Source organism: Schistocerca nitens, chromosome 4, assembly GCF_023898315.1.
Source record: "Schistocerca nitens isolate TAMUIC-IGC-003100 chromosome 4, iqSchNite1.1, whole genome shotgun sequence".
In the NCBI taxonomy this organism is placed as follows: domain Eukaryota; kingdom Metazoa; phylum Arthropoda; class Insecta; order Orthoptera; family Acrididae; genus Schistocerca; species Schistocerca nitens.
The window spans coordinates 451,760,569-451,778,582 of NC_064617.1; the positions used below are offsets into that span (position 1 = coordinate 451,760,569).

Sequence of the window (18,014 nt, forward strand, 5' to 3'; positions counted from 1 at the left end):
CACTATTTGTTTTGTCAGGCTAGTGCGTGCCATTATTTTAATGTGTCCATAAAATATAAGGTTTCGTTTCCTCTTGTGACCATATATAACTGTGTATTCTTCGGTTTCCTTACAATTTCTCAACTCATAATTTCCTCTATCAGTAATTTTGGAGACTAGTATCTTCTTAATTAAATATCTTTCTATCTTTTGAATTTCTTCAATATCCCTCTTTCTATTTAAAACTAAAGTCTTAAGTTTACTGAATAGAGAAAGTAATTTTTACTATAAATACTTTGCATTAATCTGAGTTTAGTTGCCATTTTTTGACAGCAAACTTTGTTTCCACCTTTTTCCAGCCTGTTTTCTTGTATGGTTTCCCCCAACTATTTAAACTGCGTTACCCTTTTCATTTCTCCCTATTTCATGTCAAAAAAATTTGTTGTCTGTATGTTGTATGTCATTTACTCCGTTTTTTCGAATGATATTCATAGTCCGATTATTCCGCAGCTTCTTTAAGAATTTCAATTTGTTTTTGACCTGTGGTAGTATTCCCAGTTAAAACTGCCAGATCATCTGCAAAGACGAGGCAATCTACTTTAATATTACTTCTACCTAAATTGATTGGTTGATCTATATTTTGACTCGACTTTTGCTGCCACCGTTCTGTAATTAGCTTTCCCAAAACGCAGTTAAACAGTAATGGGGACAGTCCCTCTCCTTATCTAACACCAGCCTTTTTGTCAAATGTTTCTGAAATTTCTCCCAATGAATTTAACTTTAGAGCTAGTGTCAGCTAATGTTTCCTTTAAAATCTGCAAAAGAGATTTAATATCAACTGAGTCGTAGGCCTTATTAAAATCCACAAATGTACATACATATTGTCACTAGAAAGACTTTGGTGCCTAAGGATTAGTTTTAAATTAAGAATTTGTTCCGGACAGGGTCTGTTTGGCCTAAAGCCTGCATGGTATTTACCAATTTTAGGTTCTAACTGTTCTTGGGCTCGTTCAAGTACACATTGCAAGAGAATTTGGTAATTGTCCGCGGGAAGAGAGATTCCTCGGTAATTATTAACATCCGTTCTATCGCCTTTTTAATGCAATGGATGAATTAGGGCAGTTTTCCAGTCCATAGGTAGTTTTTGAAGTTTGCCTGATAAGTCCTATTATTTGAGTGATCTCTTTTATAGTGTTTCGGTCAGCTGATTTTAGTAGTCCTGCAATTATACCGTCTTCTCCGGATGCTTCATTTCTTTTACATTTCTTAATTTGTTTACTTATTTTTATTTCGTCAGGTTCTTTAAAGTTGAGGTTGGTGTTATTAGTTTGCTGTGGATGGAATTTACTGGCTAGTTCTCGACAGTTAAATAGTTTTTCAAAATAATTAAAAACTAACTTACAATTCTCCTGATTGTTAAGAGCCAAACTGCCATTTTAATTTTTCAAGGAAAGACTTTGTAGTTGATAACCGATTACGTATGGTTTGAATGTTTTATAGAAGTTGCTTGTAATGTTCTTTTGGAAGTATTTTTCGATATCTAAAAGTTGGGCATTTTCGTAGCCTCTTATAGTCTGCCGGATTAATTTTCATGTTTCTTTTCTTACACTTAGAAAGGTGTTGTACGTGTTTTCAGTTGTGCTACTATTATAATTTTTGAATGCCTCAAGTAAAACTTAACTGCAATTTCACAATCTTCGTTCCACCAAGCCTGATTTTGTTTCTTTCGAATTTTGTGCGGTTTTGATGAACCTTTCCTTTATGGTTTGCCTATTATTGGATAGTTTTTGTCAAGTTCGCTTGTTAGAGTTGGGATCGTTTTAGCTGTGTGAAGTTTCGGGATAACATTTCTGGTCTGAAGAGATTTTGAAGTTGAAGTTTTACATTTATTCTCGTTAAATAATGCTCTGTATTAATATTAGCCCCTTTCCTAATTTGGTCGTTTAAAATTTCTTTGTAGTTTGGTTATGAAAATGCTACATGATCAATTTGAAATTCCCGAATAAATGTATTGGGTGCCCACTAAGTTTTTAGTTTAGAAGTGTTCTTTTTAAAATGTTATTATTTTGAAATTAAAATCTATACACGTTTCAGCAAGTATTGGTGATTTTGGTTTGTCCATTTACGTAGAGGTAATCCACTTACCGTTTTCTTATATTTTTTCTGTTTACGTAATTGAGCATTAAAATCACACATTAAAATTTTAACATGGTTTGAGGGAATTTCGGTGATGGTGCTTTCTAACGTTTCCCAAGCTTCATTAACTTCTTCAGGTTCCATACGATTATCCTCATTGACTGGCATTGATTAAAGTGTATGTTTTATTTGCGCATTTGAGAGAAATTGTCGTTAGTCTGTTATTAATGTCTTTTCAGAATGAGATTTCCACTCCGCAGCGGAATGTGCGCTGATATGAAACTTCCTTGCAGATCAGAACTGTGTGCCAGACCGAGAATCGAACTCAGGAACTTTGCATTTCGCGGGCAAGTCTAATTAATGGTTATTACCGCCGTTATTGAATTTAAAGTACACTATATGATCAAAAGTACCTGGACACCTGTCTGAAATTGACAAGTTCTTGGGGCCCTCCATCGGTAATGTTGGAATTCAATATGATGTTGGCCGACCCTTACCCATCATGACTGCTTGCACTCACGCAGGCATACGTTCAAGTAGGTGCTGGAAGGTTTCTTGGGAAATAGTAGCAAATTCTTCATCGAGTGCTGCACTCAGGAGAGGTTTCGATGTCGGTCGGTGAAGCCTGACCCGAAATTGGCGTTCCAAAACATCGCAAAGGTGTTCTATAGGATTCAGGTCAGGACTCTGTGCAGGCCAGTTATTACAGGGATGTTCTGTCGGCTAACCACTCCACCAAAGGCCGTGCATTATGAACAAGTGCTCGATCATGTTGAAAGATGCAGTCGCCATCCCCGAATCGCGCTTCAACAGTAGGAAGCAAGAAGGTGCTTAAAACATCAATGTAGGCATGTGCTGTCATAGTGCCATGCAAGGCAAGAAGGGGTGCAAACCCCCTTCATGAGAAACACGACCACACCATAACACCAGTGTCTCCGAATTTTACTGGCACTACAGACGCTGGCAGATGACGTTCAACGGGCATTCGCCATACCCACATCCTGCCATCGGATCGCCACATTGAGTACCGTGGTTAGTCACTCCACACAACGTTTTACCACTGTTCAATCGTCCAACGTTTACACTCCTTATGCCAAGCGAGACGTCGTTTGGCATTTACAGACGTCATGTGTGCCTTATGAGCAGCTGCTCGACCATGAAATCCAAGTTCTCTCACCTTCCGCCTAACTGACGTAGTACTTGCAGTGGATCCAGATGAAGTCTGGAATTTCTGTCTGATGGTCTAAATAGATGTCTTCCTATTACACATTCTGACCGTCTTCAATGGTCGGCGGCCTCTGTCATTCAACAGACGAGGTCGGCTTGTACGCTTTTTTGCTGTACGTGTCCCTCCACCTTTCCACATCACTATCACATCGCGAACAGTGGACCTAGGGATGTTTAGGAGTGTGGAAATCTTGCGTACAGACGTATGACATAAGTGACCCCGTTCAAAGTCCGTGCGTTCCGCGGAGCTCCCCGTTCTGCTCTTTCACGATGTCTAATGCCTATTGAGGTCGCTGATACGGAGTACATGCCAGTAGGTGGCAGCAAAATTCTCCTAATATGGAAAACGTATGTTTTTGGGGGTGTCCGGATGCTTTTGATAACATAGACTAGTGTATTTTTTGAGGCTGCAAAAGCAACTCACATATGTGGTGTATTATTAAGTATTCTTTTATCGGTTTTACTTTTAAAAAGACGATAACTGTCGAAATCCATGGTGTTATTGCCCGTCATTCGTGTTTCTTGAAGTGCCAAAATTTTTGTCTTCTGTTCCTTCAAAGTATCTCCCAACTGATTACTTGGTTGCAATAGCATTTGTATGTCAAGTGTCGCAAAGGATGTATTTGTCTTGGTGATAAGGTGGCCAGACGTCTCTGACTTTCTCTGTAGAAGGAAGGTTCTTTTATAGTGATTCTCAAGCTTCACACTGGTCGGATGACGTCGCCAGGAATTCTGACTTTTGTTGGTTGCTGTGTTACGTGCAAGGCGGGATTCACTCACGCAAATGTATGAGATCGATATTTGGTGGCATGTGTCCTTTCTCCCACTTCTCCGTGATGAAAAGGCGGGAATGGGGCAGAATACTTCAAAAATGGATCAAATGGCTCTGAGCATTATGGGACTTGACTTCTAAGGTCATCAGTCCCCTAGAACTTAGAACTACTTAAACGTAACTAATCTAAGGACATCACTCACATTCATGCTCGAGGCAGTATTGGAACCTGCGACCGTAGCGGTCGCGCGGTTCCAGAGTGTAGCGCCTAGGACCACTTGGCAACCCCGGCTGGCGTGGCAGAATACTCCCACATTATCATCTATCTCTTTAAGAATAATAGTTTTTTGTCATATTTCTTTGAAAATCTTCAAACTCAAATGCTATTCTCCAAGGGACAACTGTGTCTATAATCATCGTCTCTTTTAAAATATGTACTGCACATACGAATTTCTAGCCTTCCTTTAATAATGGACCTCATGAGGTCGATACGTTGGAGAGAATCTCCATTTCCTAAAAGTTGATCTTGTGCTCTTCCCAACGCTTTGCTCCGCTATCGCTGATTTCTGATGATTTCGAATACTTCATGTGGCGTCTATGTTCACTGCAGTTTTTGACTACGGTTCGGGTTATCAGCCCTACGTAATTTCCACCACAATCACAAGGCACATTTTAGGCACCAGGTAGTCTCAAACGCAGGCTGTCCTTCACTGGACGCAGCAAATACGTAATTTTCCGTAGAGGTCAGGATATTAGTGTAATACTTTACATGCGTATTACGTGGCCAATTTTGCTTGTGGTCTCCCAGCAGAATGGAAAGAATGAAAAGAGTTTGTCTCCTTCACATGTCTAGATGCGTTTGCTCTAATTCGATAAGGTTTGTACCTGCTTTTCCTGAACACATTGACAAGGTTTTCCAACTCAGTTCCCAGGTTGTCATGGTCTGAAACCTTCTGTGTGCTAAAGTAAACTGCTCACAAAGAATACTTCTGAGCATTCATTTAAATAAAGATGTCTGCGAATCTGCTTTCCGTATTCAGAATGATCCAGTCACCCACTCAATTTCCGTTTAATGAACGTTCAAAAACGGCAACTTGCCTTCCATAGCATACTTGCTTTCCATAGTATATTTGACGTAGCGATATAGATGTAGATGTAGTTCAACGGGTGTAGAAGCTGGTGAGTGGAGCCTTTCCAGAAGGAGAAATTAAAAGTATGTCGTCCATGCAACTAAGAAATAAATTTTACAGACAGGTGCTGATAGTGAAGTCCGTGATTGTGCTTCAAAATTTTCTATGGAAAGGTAGCTTTGCTAGTGATAATTGGAGATGTAATAGGTGTGCCAGTGGTCATTTCCTAATGTTACCCGCTGTATAGAAACTAATACGCTTTCAAAAATCTTGGTAATACTAGGTGGAAAATGGAAACCTAGAAGCTCCAACGCACTTGCTATCAGTACTATCGTAAAGAAAGACATCAAGTTCACGCTGACAATATTGCCGCTCGGAGATAACTTTGCACCTTTAATTACGTCAACATAAGCGTTAGAGTTCTTGATGTGATGGCAGCAACTGCCGATTTTAGGCACTAAGAAATTCATCAGATGTTCCTTCAGCTAATGGGGCTAACGATTGGTCTGTGTCCAATGACCTTCTTACGTAATTTTGGCGAGCCATTCAGTATAGCACCTAGGTGGCGTGACAGCGCAAGGAAGAACGCAATCTCATCTGGCAGCCCAAGTTTTCAAAATATATCGCTTTTTTTACTAATTATGGACGTTCAGTCCTTCTTGAATATTCTACATGTGCTATCAACGAGTTGGTGTGACAATTTTTTTCTGATAATCTACAAACTTAAGTACTACAGACATGTTCCCCTTATCCATTGGTAATGTCACAACGTCACCTTTGTTACATAATAATGGAAGACCTTTCCTCTCTACAAATTTGATGTTGGGTGACTTAGTCATAGCCACAGTCGCCTCGTTGTGTTGCTCGCCTTGCCTTGTCAGCTGCATATCGCGAGAGGTACCTGACAGACTGTTCCACTCCGGTGATAATGTCCACAGCCAGTAATCACGGAAGAAACACAGCCTGCACTTGAGACTACCTGCTCGTATAATGTGCCATGTGAATGTGGCAAAAATTACGCCAAAAAATGCTAAACACAGACGGCCGTCAAGTGCAGAAACCCTGAGCAATCAGCGATAGCGAAATACAGTCTTAGGGAAGGGTACAAGATCAAATTCGAGAAAAAGATCCTCTACTACGCACAGATCTGGGATTCGGTAATACAAGAAGTGGTAGATTTTCGTATGTGTTGTAATAGGGACGGAGTATCAGAGATTTGCCTTTAAACGAGTACATGAGGCAGAGCCACTTCAAGAAAATACAATAAAACATCATGACGCTTAAGGAGTCAAATGACGCTCTGTTCCCTTTCTGCCCCTCAGTCTCGGTGTAATGGGAACAAGGTTCGTATCGCCACGTTCTCGACTTCCTGCATTTACGCGTGCAAATCCAGCGCTCCTGATGAGTCACGGTCGTAGAATTTAGAATTCCAAGCGACATCCACAGTGCGAGTAGCCCTAATTTGGAAAAAGACTTGGCGCTCGACAGACATCGCCTAACGTAGGAGATCGTGTTAACCCTCGAAAGCTATAGATTTATCTACCGTTTGACGTGGTCTCAGCACCAAAACGATTTTGCACAAGGGCGCCACCGCAAAAAAGTTAGATGTCGTTTAGCGTACTGACTCGTTTGTTGTCTAATACACACATGTCGTACAACGACATAGATTTCAAACAGGTTCATCCCGCAAAGTAGTCACGTGTCTTAACCATTGCGCCCCTTGACTTGATCAAATGCTTTTGCAGAGTGTAAAAATAGGATTTATGCCTCTGACACCAATAAAGAAGACGAGTTACGATACAGACAGTATCACAATGAGAAACCCTCCCGAATGAAAGCGGGTGTCATAAACTATTAGTTCAGACACGGACAAGGAATGTCAGCCGCGAACAGATGTTGGAAACGAAGTGACTTTTACAGCTGTAACGCATGTTTAAGAGATTTGGAAAACTTTTCTGACTTAGCTGTCTTACCGGCTAGTAATGTTTTGTTGATGTACATACTTTTAGTTATTTATGCTATGTACCTGACATTATACACTGTCTACGATATGATTAGTGATACGCGGAACAACATTGTTTTGCATTATTTACGAGAAATGAAGATTATTTCATCACTGTGATCAATGCAGTAGTAGCCGTTAACATGTTTCAAATAATAGGCTGTACTCGGATGCACTAAATACACTCAAGTCACAAAAATCATAGGATACCTCCTAATATCGTTTCGGTCCTCCTTTTTCGCGGCGAAGTACCCCTACTCGATGTGGCATTGACTCCAATAGTCGTTGGCAGCCCCAGCGGATCTACTGAAGTATGATGCTTCTATAGCACTCCATAACTGCTAAAACGTTGCCAGTGCAGGACTTTATACGCGAACTCACGAACTGACCTCTAGGTTATGTCTCATAAATGCTCGGTGTGTCTCCTGTTGGGTGAACTTGGTCGCCAAATCACACGTTCGAGTTGTCAAGAACGTTCTTTGAACCGAGCACGATCAATAGTGGCCTGGTGACGCAGCACATGTTCATCCATAAAAATTCCATCGTTGTCCGGGAACATGAAGTTCAAGAATGGATGAAATGGTTTCCAACTAGCCGAAAGTAACTATTTCCTGTCAATTATCGGTTCCGTTGGACTAACGGATTCAATCCACTCCACGTAAACACAGCCCACAGCATTATGGAGCCACCACCAGCTTGTACAGTGCTTTTTTGACGGGTCCATGGCTTCTTGGGGTCTGCGTCGCACTCGAACCCTACAACCAGCACTTAGCAACTGAAATCGGGACTCGTCTGACCAGGCCACGGTTTTACAGTCGTCAAGGATCCAACCGATATGGTCAAGACAGGTGAGGCGCTGCAGGTGATGTCGTGCTGTTTGCAAAGGCGCTCGCGTCATATTCTGCTGCCATAGACTATTAATGACAAATTTCGCCGCAGTGTCCTAGCAGATAAGTTCATCATACGTCCTGCATTGATTTATGAGGTTATTTCACGCATTGTTGCTTGTCATTTAGCACTGACGATTATACACAAACGCCGATACTCTAGGTCGTTAAGTGAAGGCGGCTGGACAGTGCGTTATCTGTGGGGGAGATGTAATGCCTGAAAATTTGATATTCTCGACCCACTCTTCACATTGTGGATCTTGGAGTACTGAATTTCCAAACTATTCCTTTTTTTCTCGTTAACAGTCTTTTAATAGCCATTGTGAGTCCATAATCAGGTAGAGAACCATTTTACATGTATCACCTTAGCTAAAATGACAGCTCCGCCAATGAGTTTTACTTTTATGCCTCGTTCACGCGATACTAAACCATCTGCATCTGTGCAATCGTTATCCCGTGACTTTTGTCACCAAGGCGAATCTTCGATTTTTGAGTTCCTCTTCCGATATCTGTGTCACGATACTGGAAAGGTTCACTACAGATGATTTCTAGTATTCATGATTGATTTCTAAAACATCTCCACCTAAATACTTTAACGCCTGGAAACTTACATTTGGACTTTCGTTCTCGTACTGGAGATAAATCATCTTAACAGGATGATTTTGTTATTGAATGGTACTTTATAGCTAAGCGAAGTAGGACGTACTAGGGACTTTGTTCAAAGGTTTGAAGAAGTTCATAATTAGCTTTGCTGCGTAACGATTCTTGAACACACACCTTTTCTGAAGAACTGCATACAAAATACGTCAGTTTCCGCACTATAAACCATATTTCGGTGCGTGCTATAGTGGGCTAGCACCGGTGCTGTTTTTATCTCCCTGTCCAAAGGAAGTCCGCCGCGTAATAATATTATTGCTATAGCGTTAACTATCTATAATTTAGCACGAATTGACAGATACTTTTGACTGTATACTCGACAGAGTGGAATGCGTTGCCTCAACGAGATCTGAAATCAAATACTTTGTTTTTACATCGCACACGCGTGATATCTGATAGACGAAGTATCCAATAAGACTGTATCCAATACAGTCGGATTAGAATTAAACAGCAGACTTGGATAATTTGGTGGAAGAGACCTACTGCGAATCGTTGGCTAGCTACATTGCTGCATATACTGTTCAGTCTGGCCTATATGACTACTGAAGCCGTAAGTGTTAAATAATGCTTCTGTAAGGTTTTCTAAGTGGATGTTCTGGTGGCTCATTTAAGTACACCATGTGGTGTTTATTGCTTACCCCGACATTTGCTCAGAGATTGTCTTCAATTGTGTGTATCCTGAAGGCAAACTAGTACTGTCTGATCTTGGAACCTCTCACGCAGAATCTACTGCTGTTTGTCAGTGGCGTCTTTAGAATTTTTTATAATCTCGTCGTGTAGCTCTGTACTTGAGCCATCACGAACAGCCCCATTCATAGATTTAAACAGGGGCTAACTCTATCGCGAAAGATGAGAACTTCTTTGTCCAGTCTGGAGTTGTCTACAAGCTACCAGTAATCTCCAGTTAAGTTTAGACGCTGCTCGATATGAGGGTTGCCTTTGTTATGACTAGAGAAGCCTAGTGCAACCCTGATACAAGTTGCGTATTACATAACGAAAGTAGGAATAACAGCTGCTTGAATAAGATCACGCTCAGACTTTTATATCTGTTTGCACGTCAGGTGCCTGGCCAACCGCAGAGTTTTCGCTTTAGTTCCATTCGAACTAGATCCATTAATTCGTGGCTCACCTGCCGGGATATCGATAGTTGCGATATGTCACAAATGTAGCAGCCATATTTTGAGCTACATTAAATTCATTCGCAATTGCGAATGAGGAAAACCATCAGCTGTAGAATGGAATGACGGCAGTGAAAATTTCTGCCGGACCGGGTCTCGAAGCCGGAATTCTCGCTCATCGCGAGCAGTCACCTTAGCATTTGGTTATCCGTGCGCGACTTACGGCCATACCCAAACATCTATGTATCGTCATATGTGTTCTTCGGACATGCATGCATCTCGAAAGGAACATGGAATCGTAATCAGAATAACACAGGCACTGCAATATCGTATTTATCTGCAGATATGGGGCAAGCGAATTTCGTGTACAAAGTCTGAACTGTACCGGAATCTATATAATGGATGTACCAGTACAGTTCGCGGACGCATGGTTAATGTTACGTGGAGGTTTGGGCCTGGCCTTGAGTCGTGCACGGATAGCCGAATGGTAATGCGACCGCTCGCGATAGGCGGACTTCGAATCTCGGTCCGGCACAGATTCTCGTTGTCGTCATTCCATTCTACAGCTGATGGTTGTCCTCATTCGCAACCAACATACTGCGGGATTGCTGATACGCAGTATCAGTGATGTATTTCGTTTCAAAGAAGGACAAAGAAGCTATTAAGCAAGTGGTCGTAACGTTTTGGCTCATCAATGTTACTTTCCTACGTTAAATTGTATAAATTTTCAGACGACAAACTGTGAAATTGGACAAGTTCAATAAAAACATAAAAACCAGGAAAACCACAGCGTGTGGCAACAAAATATACATAAAAAAGTTGGACTGTTCTCCAAATTTGTAAATACTGTCCTAGAAACTGAAATTCATGTGTGTAAAAGTAGTAATGAATGAGCGTTTTTCCAATTGAACTTTTACCTTACGCCGGCCGGTGTGGCCGAGCGGTTCTAGACGCTTCAGTCTGGAACCGCGCGACCGCTACGGTCGCAGGTTCGAATCCTGCCTCGGGCATGGATGTGTCTGATGTTCTTAGGTTAGTTAGGTTTAAGTAGTTCTAAGTTCTAGGGGACTGATAACCTCAGATGTTAAGTCCCATAGTGATCAGAGCCATTTGAACCAGTTTTTTAACTAACGAGGTATGGTTTCTCAGACCGCACAAAAATTTTCGAACTCACTCTCCGAGGCCAGTTGTGGAATGCTTCTGTACTCTCCCTACCCTCCTTAAATTGCCAATCCTACGATCTTTTGTTGTCCGTTGTGCTATCGCCTTCTGTGTTTATTCTTGAAACGTGTTACTGATAGATGTTGGAGTGTCATAGAACGAGCCTCGTAAACCACGTACCTGTTTTCTTCAGTACAGTACCGTATAGCTCAAAATGTGGTGGCACTAATGTGTCATTTTAACTTTCCCGAGTTCGATGAAGTTGTTAGTCGGTCAGTGATATAGATCAAGAAATAAACGAAAAAGACGACGATTTTACATTAGCCAGTGATCACAGTTCTGTTATCGAACAAAGTATCATTGAGAGGAATAACTTGAGGTAAGTTGCGATGGGATCTGTCTGCTTCTTCAACGGAGTACTTATAGTGTCTGCTAAAAACGAATCAGTTCAGAGTGGTGGTAAAAATGTAGATCCCAGCAATTAATGTCAATTTCACGAACTTTCTTTTTGTACCTGCGGGTAGAATTTTCATGCGCAAATTTAAACCCTGTACTTTACTTTTGTTTGGAAATTTATTTTCTACAGAGATTGTACAATTTTTCATTATGTAAAATTCAGTAATCTAGCTGTATATTTATGTGTACTATTTAAAAGAACCACACACAATTATGTGTTTTTGTGTGATAAATAGTAAAATGCTGCAGGCTTTCTTTAGTGTAATAAAATAAATTAGAAACGTTTAAACAACACTTAAATAATGGTAAAAATAAATGTTATGTATCATAAATTAAAAATTTCAAATGATTTTTGCCTTAAATCTTGGTTTAAATATAACAGTCACTGAGACCCTACCTCGTGGTGTACGTTACAGAAAGTCACCTTGCGAGTTAAGGGTTAAAAGAAGGGAATAAAATCCACTGATGGTGCTCAAACTGCAGAGAAACTTGTCTGGGAAATGGAAGAAAAGACAAAATTGTGTTTTGCTCGAGGAAGACCCTCTCCAAAAAAGAATATCTTTAGAAGTTTCACGTTACCTTAGATTGTTCATCACAGTAGATCAGCTGTAGATGTAATAAGTGATTGTAGAATTAGTCTTTAATGAGGGATACATCTAGTGTTAAAGTACCTGCAATAACGTCCTGAAGTCGCAATGGAAAGACTGTACCTCCTGTATACCAGCAGCGTGTGATAGAGGACTCGCGCTGTGTTGCAGGCGGTGGTCCGCGAGATGAACCGGCTGGGCATGATGGTGGACCTGTCGCACGCCAGCGTGAGGACCATGAAGGACGCGCTGGAGACCAGCAAGGCGCCCGTTATCTTCTCCCACTCCAGCGCCTACTCCATCTGCAACAGCTCCAGGAACGTGCCCGACGACGTCCTCAGGCTGTTGGTGAGTTGCACTCCTCTTGCAACGTCGTGATTACTGCGAGATCTTCCTACAGAATGAGTGTTCACTCACTTTGCGGTGAATTTTTCTTCTGCAGTCCGATCCATATGCTTTCCCTGTGAAAAATGAGTTTTGGTCCTCTAATGGAAAAGCTGTAGTAGAAGCAGTAACATTATACGAATCCAGCGGGTGCAACATCTGTTTCTCGGTATCAGGTTAACTGAGCAAATGATTGAAGGTTAGCTTGTAAGTGAAAACATCGATGTATTGACACCTGTTTGACGCCGAAACACTAGCAAGCTCGTGATAATCTTGAGTTATAGTTTCAACACTCACACCCAATCAGAGTCTCATTCGTCATAGCCAGCTTATGATGACCAACCAAACCCGCTAAAAACGGATTATCTGTGACTGAATGATCGCTCATATATTACACAATTTTACCACTACGAAGTTTCAGCTTGCGCTCACAGCTTTTGCAACATGCCAAGCGGATCTTGATTATTCAAAAGTTATTTAGTCACCTTTTAAACATTAAAATAGGAATTTCACATGTTTCTTTTCCTCACATGTTTTTACCCACTTTGCGGTACCCCACGGTCAAGTTTTAATCATTATTCTGTAGAATTACCACACCTATTCAGAGCTCCTAATGCTAGCTGAGCTTCGAAGTGAAATTAAGTCTTCACAAAGCAGTTATTTAGCTCACAAAACAAGCGCGAACGTACTGTCTTCTGACTGGCTGATACACATCATAGCCAGTCCTATATTCGCCAATACTGCGTCGTTTACATTTGTCAATAACAACTCAATAGCTTTTATGGACAATCTGCTAAATGAACAAATTTATAAACTCTACAAATATCAAAATTACTCCTTCCTCAAATAACAGAATTATTGTAAAATGTTTCTTGTTTTCGAAGTCCCTTAAAATGACCAGATGTACATTACAACATTCTCCTGAGAGTATAATTTACTTTCTCCGTATGATCACAGATCTCACGCTAACGTGTATACGGTTAATAGACATAACGATATTCATTTAATCACTTACTTTCTGTTCATACCATCATTCACATAAACAAATTAGCAATAATTAATGACAGTTGTAATAATCAGAATAACTACAGTTTTATTTCCAATTTGTGTTTTAACTACCTGATAATTTCGTAGTCCTTTTAAAGCTGATACTTTTCGGCTGCAGTCGTAACTAATAGCAGCTAACTACTGACCAGGGCTCTTCTGTCCTGCGATAACCGTGACTCATTGTCTGACCGCTACCGTCTCTTACTTGACGTACTCTTCACTCTGTAATGCCGCATTCTAGACGCTGCAGTCTGGAACCGCGAGACCGCTACGGTCGCAGGTTCGAATCCTGCCTCGGGCATGGCTGTGTGTGATGTCCTTAGGTTAGTTTGGTTTAACTAGTTCTAAGTGCTAGGGGACGACCTCAGAAGTTGAGTCCCATAGTGCTCAGAGCCATTTGAACCATTTTTTGTAATGCCGCACTACTAGCGTAGCCGATAAAGACTGGAGATAAATGGCTCCTAGATATTTCAGGAGTATTGCAGGAGCAGGAAGGCGGAGGGGGGGGGGGGGAAGAATATCCCTGAAGACTTTTAAAATTCTGCCTTTAAAGCAATAATAATTTATTGTGTATTGTAAAGCGATTGTAACATAGATTCTGCAGCTGTGAAGTGCCGTTCACGAAACTCCAGGTTGTCAAATTTCATTGTTCATGATATGTTCAACTTTTGACATTTTGCAAATATAAACAGTTAACTCCGTAAATCCATTTAAGAGCTAGAATGTAACAATGCCATCCCCCTCCCTTTCCAAGAACTCTTGTGTCTTGGTTGTAAGGACAGCACGATCTCTAATCTAGCCCGAGATCTTGTTTTGGTTGAGAGATGGTGATATGATTATGAAGCCAACGAGTATTAATGCAAAATAAAGGATTTTGGTGAGAAACTAACATATAGTATAGTCTAATGTATAAGTTCGAGCCGTACGTAAGCCCACTTCATCATAATTAATGTAGTTTTCATCATAAAAACTAAAGATTCAAGAAAAATTAGAAATTATGGAAAAGTCTCCAATAAATCCCATGGGGCTACTACCTAACTTTAGCCATTTATGCTACCAAAACACTAGCATGCAAATGACAACATATTGATGTCCTCTGTCCTGAGCTTAGATTTTCTGAATGATAGATTTATTAGAATTCTGTATTAATACCTCCAGCTGCTGACGGACGTTGATATATATCAACGGGGACAGGTGAAAATGTGTGCCGCGGCCGGGACTCGAAAGAACGGACACCATATCCGTATTAGTATATAGTTCTGACAATACCTGCCACGACCTTCTTCTTCTGTGCTAATGCGCACATATTACCTGAACTCTTACGAGACTTGGTAAGAATGTCTTTCACGAGTAATGTGTGTGTTGGGTAGGGGCACTACGAATGTAGTGTGTGGACATACAAGGTGAGAATGTGGGTCTCGCGGGAGGCGTGCGCTAGATAGTCACTACAGTCGCGCTATCCACTGTGCCCTCGGTGGCTCAGGTGAATAGAGCATCTGCGATATAAGCTGGAGATCCAGGGTTTTAGTCCCGGTTGCGGTATACATTTTCACCTGTCCCCGTTCATATACAACAACGCCCGTCAGCAGCTGGAGGTATTAATATATAATTATAATCTCGTTCTAGACGGCTGCAGGTCATCAATAGTGTCATGTCCGACAGAACAGACACCATATCAATATAAGTATGATATATTTATGTTTCTGTCGGGATGTACTTAAGGGACAAAACATGAATTAAGCACTGAGTTAAAAAAAAAGGAAAAACCTCTATTCACCAAAATATTAGAGCCTGTAGCATATATCTATGTGACTCAATTACGATTATTCTGTGAATTGGAGATATATTTTGCATTTAATGTACTGCACAAATGTTTAAGCCTTATAGGCAGACAACCAGCAAATTGAAGAAAAATTCCTAGGTATTATTCATCTTCACAGGTAGATGCAAGACATGGAACATTGTTTCTGCTGACAGTGGTACAGATGGCAGTGTTTTCCTCACTGGAATTGCATTGGGTTGTATTGTATTGTATGTTAACCTGGGACCTAGAGACGACGGTGAGGTTCCGTCCCCGCCGCAGCCGCAGTGGTCCACAACCCCACTACGACTACCGCAGTCCACTTCAGCGCTCCGCCGCTCCACACCGAACCCAGGGTTATTGTGCGTTTCGGCCCCCGGTGGCCCCCCCAGGAAATGTCTCACACCAGACGAGTGTGACCCCTATGTTTGCGTGGTAGAGTAATGGTAGTGAACGCGTACGTGGAGAACTAATTTGCGCAACAATCGCCGACATAGTATAACTGAGGCGGAATAAGGGGAACCAGCCCACATTCGCCAAGGTAGGTGGGAAAACGCCTAAAAGCCATCCACAGACTGGCCGGTTCACCGGACCTCGACACAAATCAGCCGGGCAGATTAGTGCTGGGGACGAGGCGCTCCTTCCCGCCCGGAAAGCCGTGCGTTAGACCGCACGGCCATGAATTGCATCATATGTTACATCACATACCTCCTCTTCTTCTTCCATCTGTTTTTCTCTTTTGAATGTGAACGTATTGGTCATTGCTGAATTTAACCGAGTACTACAAGGATAAAAAAAAATATCACCCTTTTATTGGGACGAAATAGAGGATCACCTACTCGATAGTGCAAAATATGTTAGAATAGTACAGCATAAATTAAACATAATCTAGTTCAAAATTTGTAGTAACAAACAGACATTACCTTTATATCTCGAAGCGACGCCAACACTCCGATGAACAATTTTCTTCAAGCAGATGTGGAAACCTACTGGGAGCTGGTAAGAGCGAAAACAAGTGATTCGCACTAAACGCATGGTATCAAGTCGACACTACAAGCAAGCGCAGCAATTTATCTCAATCTTTGACCTAGAAAATAAGAAAAGTTGGATGTAACATATAGAGCCTACGTAAGAAATGATGAGGTTATTGATTGTATGAGCTCAATAGAAAGACATTCGAACTAAGTTCGGTTCTCCACAGCAACATCTCACGCGCACGTAGTGGTTGCAGTAACAGTATTTGTTTGAAATGAGGCGGTGCCTAGGCGTCGTGGATGCCGATTAGCTCATTTGTCTTCATGTGACTCTGAGTGTGAGAGGTAAGTGACGAGAGGTCTACATACCGACGTATGAATTCCACTGTGTTACGTTAGATACAGTGCGGGAAGGTTTCTGTTTTACGTTCCTTCTCTAAATCCTCGCACAAACGAAAAAATGGCTGACATCGAAATAAGTGTCCAAGGAATAGAAAAGCAACTGGAATCACTCAACAGAGGAAAGTCCACTGGACCCGACGGGATACCAATTCGATTCTACACAGAGTACGCGAAAGAACTTGCCCCCCTTCTAACAGCCGTGTACCGCAAGTCTCTAGGGGAACGGAGGGTTCCAAATGATTGGAAAAGAGCACAGGTAGTCCCAGTCTTCAAGAAGGGTCGTCGAGCAGATGCGCAAAACTATAGACCTATATCTCTGACGTCGATCTGTTGTAGAATTTTAGAACATGTTTTTTGCTCGAGTATCATGTCGTTTTTGGAAACCCACAATCTACTATGTAGGAATCAACATGGATTCCTGAAACAGCGATCGTGTGAGACCCAACTCGCTTTATTTGTTCATGAGACCCAGAAAATAGTAGATACAGGCTCCCAGGTAGATGCTATTTTTCTTGACTTCCGCAAGGCGTTCGATACAGTTCCGCACTGTCGCCTGATAAAGTAAGAGCCTACGGAATACCAGACCAGCTGTGTGGCTGGATTGAAGAGTTTTTAGCAAACAGAACACAGCATGTTGTTATCAATGGAGAGACGTCTACAGACGTTAAAGTAACCTCTGGCGTGCCACAGGAGAGTGTTATGGGACCACTGCTTTTCACAATATATATACGAGGGCCGTTCAGAAAGTAACCTCCGGTTGATTTAAAAAAAATACACCAAGTTAAATAAAAACATTTTAATATATACATCTTACAACTACATCTTTGCACTATTTTTCTACATAGTCTCTGTTGTGTCTAGACCATACAGCCCAGACACAATGCTGTAGGAGATAGGGCACGCAAGGCTAACGCAGATGGGCGTGAAGTCTGGAACATGAGACTTATAAATGCACTAAAGAAAAATACGTAGCTTTTTAATACTTAACTTTATTCTCTTGTTGGAATACATCTCTCCTGCATACTCGTAAGCTATTGGCAGTGATACAAATGGCGCCTTGCTAGGTGGTCGCCATTTAACTTAGCAGAGGGCTATTCTACTGTCTATCTCTCGGCAAATGAGAGCAAGGCTTAGCACGTCCAATCGCTAGCTATGTTGTCCGTACAACTGGGGGCGAGGTCTCCTCAGTCTCTCGAGACCTGCCTTGTGGTGGCGCTAGGTTTGCGATCCCACAGTGGCGACACGCGGGTCCGACATGTACTACAGGACCGCGGCCGATTTAAGTTACCACCTA

The 18,014-nt window shown here is 41.5% G+C and overlaps 1 protein-coding gene across 1 annotated transcript in view; it reads left to right on the top strand.

Annotated features, from left to right (window-relative positions):
* Positions 1 to 18,014, top strand: part of LOC126252367 (dipeptidase 1-like) — a 392,132-nt gene that overhangs the window by 282,909 nt on the left and 91,209 nt on the right. Inside the window, exons 10-11 of the mRNA XM_049953258.1 lie at positions 11,522 to 11,536; positions 12,284 to 12,460. Coding sequence (XP_049809215.1) covers positions 11,522 to 11,536; positions 12,284 to 12,460 — 192 coding nt within the window. The remainder of the gene's footprint in view (positions 1 to 11,521; positions 11,537 to 12,283; positions 12,461 to 18,014) is intronic.